Genomic DNA, 6,601 nt, shown 5'->3' with positions numbered 1-6,601 from the left:
TCAAGTGATTCTCTTGCCTCAGCATTCCAAGTAGCTGGGATTACAGGCGTCCGCCACCACGCCCAGCTAACTTTTGTATTTTTAGTAGAGATGGGGTTTCATCATGTTGGCCTGGCTGGTCTTGAACTTCGACCTCAGGTGATCCAGCCACCTCGGCCTCCCAAAGTGCTGGGATTACAGGCATGAGACACCGCACTGGGCCACTTTTCAGATTTTTTGTATAGGTGCTATCTAATAGTTACTAGTTATATGTGGCTATTTACATTAAATTTTTTTTTTTTTTTTTTTGAGACAAGAGTCTCGCCCTGTTGCCCAGGCTGGAGTGCGGTGGCACAATCTCGGCTCACTGCGAGCTCTGCCTCCCAGGTTCACGCCATTCTCCTGCCTCAGCCTCCCGAGGAGTAGCTGGGACTACAGGCGCCCGCCACCACACTCGGCTAATTTTTTGTATTTTTAGTGGAAATGGGGTTTCACCATGTTAGCCAGGATGGTCTCAATCTCCTGACCTCGTGATCCGCCCATCTCGGCCTCTCAAAGTGCTGGGATTACAGGCGTGAGCCACCAGGCCCAGCCTATTTACATTAAATTTTAACACTTGAATGTTAAATAAAAAATTCAGGTCAGGCATGGTGGCTCACACTATAATCCCAGCACTTTGGGAGGCCGAGGTGGGTGGATCACCTGAGGTCAGGAGTTCAAGACTAGCCTGACCAACATGGAGAAACCCCGTCTCTACTAAAAAAAATACAAAATTAGCCCGGCGTGGTGGTGCATGCCTATAATCCCAGCTACTTGGGAGGCTGAGGCAGAAGAATCACTTGGACCTGGGAGGCAGAGGTTGTGGTGAGCCAAGATCGTGCCACTGCACTCCAGCCTGGGCAACAAGAGCAAAACTCCGTCTCAAAAAAAAAAAATTCAGTACCTCAGTTATGATTGCCTCATTTCACATGATCAATAGCTACATGTGACTAATGACTACTGTGTTGGGTAGAGTGGATGGAGTACTTTTCTGTCACTGTATAAAGTTATATTGGACAGTGCTGTTTTATACTCTTATTTAATGCTTGCTCACATGACCTGTTACCTCAGTCTGTTTGGGCTAGTACAAAATAATACCTTAATTTGGTGGCTTAGACAACAGATATTTATTTCTCACACTTCTGGAGCTGGGGAGTCCACCAAGGTGCTGGCCGATTGAATTCCTGGCTTATAATTCATACAGTCATTGGTTTCCTAGGATTTTGTCTATAAGAATATTCATAGAATTAGGCTATTTTACTGCAAAGTGGACAAATGACCTTTTTCCCCTTTGTCTAATCTACCATAATCTTTCTTCACATTTCCAAACGAAGTTACTATTATTAACATATAATAGTTAATAAGACTATCTAAGACTCCCATTCCCAGTCTAACTAAATCTCTAGATTTTGTTTGCAGTATATTTATTCATGAGTGTAAATGTAATCACATTCAACATTGAGCAACATTGAGATAACTATGGTCTGTAAGAATGTTTATTTCCCTCAGATCACACATATTTGGGGAAAATTTTGGTTATTTTTATAGAGATACTGATACTGTTCTGCTAGAGCCTCCCTTGCTTATTTCTGTCTTACTTTGTTTAGGGCATAATAACAAAGAGGGAACATATACACTCAAGTTTGGATACAATAATCAAATGTGACATTTGTCTACTGTATTTACAATAATACCTCTTGAAAAAAAGCACAAATGATTAGCTTTTTAAATAGACTTTTATTATGAAATATAATAATAAAAGATTTGGAAATGATTTTTAAAATTTCAATTACAGTGTTAACAATTCAATTATCTTTATGAGAGAAAGCACCACATTACAAAAATACAAAGAAGGAATCTAAAATGCACATGCTAAAATGACTTAATAGTAATTACATTAGCAAATCATGAAATTCAGAAGCCTTTTCTAATTACAGATCTAAATCAGGGGTCTCAAACTTAGAGATCTTCAGGGCTGAGCAGGAACTACAAAGTAGAGAAGTTGTCTGATATAAGAGGGAAGTCCAGTAGGCTGTGGCAAACTGGGGAACGCATACACAATCAAAAGACTTTTCAAATTCAAACATTTTTGAAACATTATGTACATCCAATAAAATAACTGTGGGTCAAACTGGCCTATGTGAACTACCAGTTTACAACTCTGGTCTAAATGAATTTCTAATATTTTATGTAGTACCTAATCCTCAAAATGGCAGACAAATGGCAGACTACACTTCTTTGAGATTTTATATATATATATATACGTATATGTATGTGTGTATATATAATACATATTCTATATACACACATACATATACGTATATATATATAAAATGTATACATATACATATATGTGTATACTTACATATTTGAGAATACTTACGCCACCATTTTGGGGGGAATAGATTAAAAAATTCTAAGAAAAGTTATTTTGCACTTTGAATTCTTCAACTGAGGTAGTTTTAGGGATATATATATATTTTTTTGAGACAGAGTTTCGCTCTTGTTGCCTAGGCTGGAGTGCAATGGCACAATCTCGGCTTACTGCAACTCTGTCTCCCGGGTTCAAACGGTTCTCCTGGCTCAGCCTCCTGAGTAGCTGGGATTACAGGCATGCGCCACCACGCCTGGCTAATTTTTTTTTTTTTTTAATTTTGTATTTTTATTTTTATTTTTTTTTTTGAGACGGAGTCTTGCTCTGTCGCCCAGGCTGGAGTGCAGTGGCGCGATCTCGGCTCACTGCAAGCTCCGCCTCCCGGGTTCACGCCATTCTCCTGCCTCAGCCTCTCCGAGTAGCTGGGACTACAGGCGCCCGCCACCACACCTGGCTAATTTTTTTGTATTTTTAGTAGAGATGGGGTTTCACCGTGGTCTCGATCTCCTGACCTCGTGATCCGCCCGCCTCGGCCTCCCAAAGTGCTGGGATTACAAGCGTGAGCCACCGCGCCCGGCCTGGGATATATTCTTAAAACATCTGGCTAAGAGATGAAATTTTAAAAATACTTTCTTTCACACTTTATTTAGAAAAGTTAGTTATGCCTAAGAATTAATTAAAACTAAATCAAAATTTCATTTTTTTAACAATAGAAATTCACACAACATAGTACATTATTGCTTAGTAAGAAATGTTTATGTGAACAATAATAAAGTATTGGTTTTACTAAAACTATTGTTCAAAAAGCATTCAATCATATAACCTCACTATATACATAATATAAGAAAATCATAATTCAGTTGGCAAGTTTTATTTTAAAAAGTATTTTGTGGAAGGACTTTAGTAGATGTTATACTTTTGGTTAAAACTAAAGGTTCTCATCTGAACATGTAAAATTGCTTATAGCTCAAAGAGCTGTACAGTGTTGGCTTGTTGTGCCAAAGTAGTTTGAAAGAAGTTACTACTTTGTCTACCATCAATAACTTCACATTAATAATTTTTAAATATTTGTAAAAAATTAAGATGATAGAAGCATTAGAGGTGACAAATGAAATCTCCTTTAAAAAGACTGCAAAGGCACATTATAATTCAAATATCATTAGTAGACTAAGAATACCTATTTAAAAATAATTCACAGACAACGCAGATTTCAAACAAAACTCAAATATACCTACTGTAAAACTTCACACAATACCCTAAAATATCTTCTACTTTTTTAACATTTTAGCTGACAGCTAGAGAAGTTTAACATAAAAAGAAAGCACCAAATCTAGCCATATAACCCCCCATTTAAGAGAGTTAATAGCTATTACATAAAACTTTAAATATTTTCTGTAAAATAAAGTTTATATGGGACAAATCAATTGCATATGTGTCTATTAAATTCTGAAATTAAAAGCCAAAGCTGTTAAGTATTTGGTTAGTTAGATTGTTAGCAATCCAAAGAGTAAGCATATAAAAAAATGTAATTAAAAAAATAAAAATAAAATGTCAGGTCGGGTGTGGTGGCTCATGCCTATAATCCCAGCACTTTAGGAGGCCAAGGCAGGCATATCACTTGAGGTCAGGAATTCGAGACCAGCCTCGCCAACATGGCGAAACCTCGTGTCTATTAAAAATACAAAAATTAGCCAGGCGTGGTGGCGGGCACCTGTAATCTCAGCTACTCAGGTGGAGGCAGGAGAACCGCTTGAACCTGGGAGGCGGAGGTTGCAGTGAGCCAACATCATGCCACTGCACTCCATCAGTTAATGCAACAGGTCTTCCAATGTTTCCATTTTTGTGAATTGAAACTTTTTAGTAGGGAGAAATAAGTTTGGCATTTTGTTTTGTTTTGAGACAGAGTCTTGCTCTGTCTCCTAGGCTGGAGTGCAGTGGTGTGATCTCCGCTCACTGCAACTTCTGCCTCCCGGGTTCAAGCAATTCTCCTGCCTCAGCCTCCCGAGTAGCTGGGATTACAGGTGCCTGCCACCATGCCCAGCTAATGTTTTTTTTTTTTTTTTTTTTTTTGAGATGGAGTTTTGCTCTGTTGCCCAGGCTGGAGTGCAATGGTGCAATCTCAGCTCAGTGCAACCTCTGCCTCCTGGGTTCAACCAATTCTCCTGCCTCAGCCTCCCGAGTAGCTGGGATTACAGGCACACGCCACAATGCCTGGCTAATTTTTTTGTACTTTTAGTAGACATGGGGTTTCACCATGTTGGCCAGGCTGGTCTTAAACTCCTGACTTTGTGATCCGCCCGCCTCAGCCTCCCAAAGTGCTGGGATTACAGGCGTGAGCCACCGCACATGGCCTATTGGCATTTTTTAAAAACCCTAATCTTTAGTAAAGTTTTAGTCTAGCAAAGTCTAATGCATTTTATCTGCAGAACACTCATTTTGATGATGATGATGATTATTATTATTATTATTTTGAGACGGAGTTTCACTCTTGCTGCCCAGGCTGGAGTACAATGGTATGATTTCGGATCACCACAACCTCTGCCTCCCGGGTTCAAGCAATTCTCCTGCCTCTGCCTCCTGAGTATCTGGGATTATAGGCATGCACCACCATGCTTGGCTAATTTTTTCTATTTATAGTGGGTGGGGGGGGGGTTTCTCCATATTGGTCAGGCTGGTCTTGAACTCCCGACCTCAGGTAATCTGCCCACCTCAGCCTCCCAGTGCTGGGATTACAGGCGTGAGCCACCGCACCCTGCCACTCACTTTGATTATTAAAAGCACTTACATTCAAGTAGAGGTACATGTTAAAAGAAAAAAAAAGAAAAAGAAAAGCACTTATCTATGAAGCTATCAGGATATTTTAGAATTCAAGTTAACACTGATTTTATATATCATAAGTATTTATTTCCACAGCAGAAAATTAGTTGAACACAAGAACATTCAAAAAATAAACATGTTTCTCAAATCAAGTCAATAGTGAAATGTTATAAGGGTACAAAGTAAATGCTGATATATTAAAATCTTGGTTTGATTTAGCAATTTTACTAAAACCCAGAAAAGTTTCTATGAATAAATTTATTTAATTTAATAAATTATTCATGATTAAAAATTTAGTTTTTCATAAATAGTAACAACAGACTAAACATTGAGTATATGGGATTCCAATAAACAATAATAAAAACACTTTAACATTATTTACTTCAAATATTATCTTGAAATTATTCAAATGTATTCGAAGTTTACAGTTAACTGATGTGTAACAATGAATTCCAGACTACATTGATAGCCATTAGATATATTAGTGCTATCTGCTTGTCCTTCACATGATCACAGGATGAAGCTCCCTTTTGTAAGAAACATCATGGCCATACTGGTTACATGTAATAATCCAATTAGTTAGCATATTTATGGAGGAAGCGGTCAAATGCATCATAGATGGCTTGTCTAAAATTAAATATGAAAGAAAAACTCTAAGTAACTAACAAAAAGGGGGGACAAACAATGCCTTTACTGTAAGTTATTTCCAAACTTATCTGTGGCTTGCAACTTGACATCCTCTCTAAATAGCTATGAAACAGGCAGTTACCCTCCCCAGAATGGGTGTTTGAATCCATGTAACTTTTTTTTTCTTCTTTTGAGACAGGGTCTCGCTCTGTCGCCCAGGCTGGAGTGCAGTGGCATGATCTCTGCTCACTGCAACCTCTGCTCCCAGTTCAAGTGATTCTCATGCCTCAGCCTCCCAAGTAGCTAGAATTACAGGCATGCACCACCTCACCCTGCTAATTTTTTGTATTTTTAGTAGAGACGGGGTTTCACCATGTTGTCCAGGCTGGTCTCGAACTCCTGGCCTCAAGTGATCCGCCTGCCTCAGATGCATGCAACTTTACCACCACTGCTGGAAAACCTCAAATATACTTCCAACTTATGATGGCTCTAAAAGCATTATCTTTTTCTGAAGCACTTTTTTGTGCCTTAGAATATATATATATTCATACACACACGCACACACACAGAGGCATATGTGTATAATGTGTGTATAAAATAAATTATGAAAGAAAAAGGAACTGATTTATTGTCTTATCACTTTGTTGAAAATTAATTATGTAACTTTTCAGAATGTAAGATTCTATTTCACAGATTATGATATAGATGTTTTTCATTTACTATGAACATGTTCCTGGCTACTTAAAATCAAAAGCCTTGGTTTCC

At 38.3% G+C, this 6,601-nt stretch overlaps 1 protein-coding gene across 9 annotated transcripts in view; it reads right to left on the bottom strand.

The window, feature by feature from the left end:
• Positions 1-1,518: 1,518 nt before the first annotated feature.
• Positions 1,519-6,601, bottom strand: part of ABHD18 (abhydrolase domain containing 18) — a 79,854-nt gene continuing 74,771 nt past the window's right edge. For all 9 annotated transcript variants that reach the window (XM_058436753.1, XM_058436746.1, XM_058436752.1 and 6 more), the window contains one exon: positions 1,519-5,836. In XM_058436753.1, the coding sequence (XP_058292736.1) occupies positions 5,785-5,836 (52 nt within the window). In that variant the 3' untranslated portion in view covers positions 1,519-5,784. The remainder of the gene's footprint in view (positions 5,837-6,601) is intronic.

Source organism: Hylobates moloch, unplaced genomic scaffold (assembly GCF_009828535.3).
Source record: "Hylobates moloch isolate HMO894 unplaced genomic scaffold, HMol_V3 SCAFFOLD_3, whole genome shotgun sequence".
NCBI lineage: Eukaryota > Metazoa > Chordata > Mammalia > Primates > Hylobatidae > Hylobates > Hylobates moloch.
Note: the sequence above shows the minus strand (reverse complement) of the source record. Positions and strands in the feature narration are given on the sequence as shown.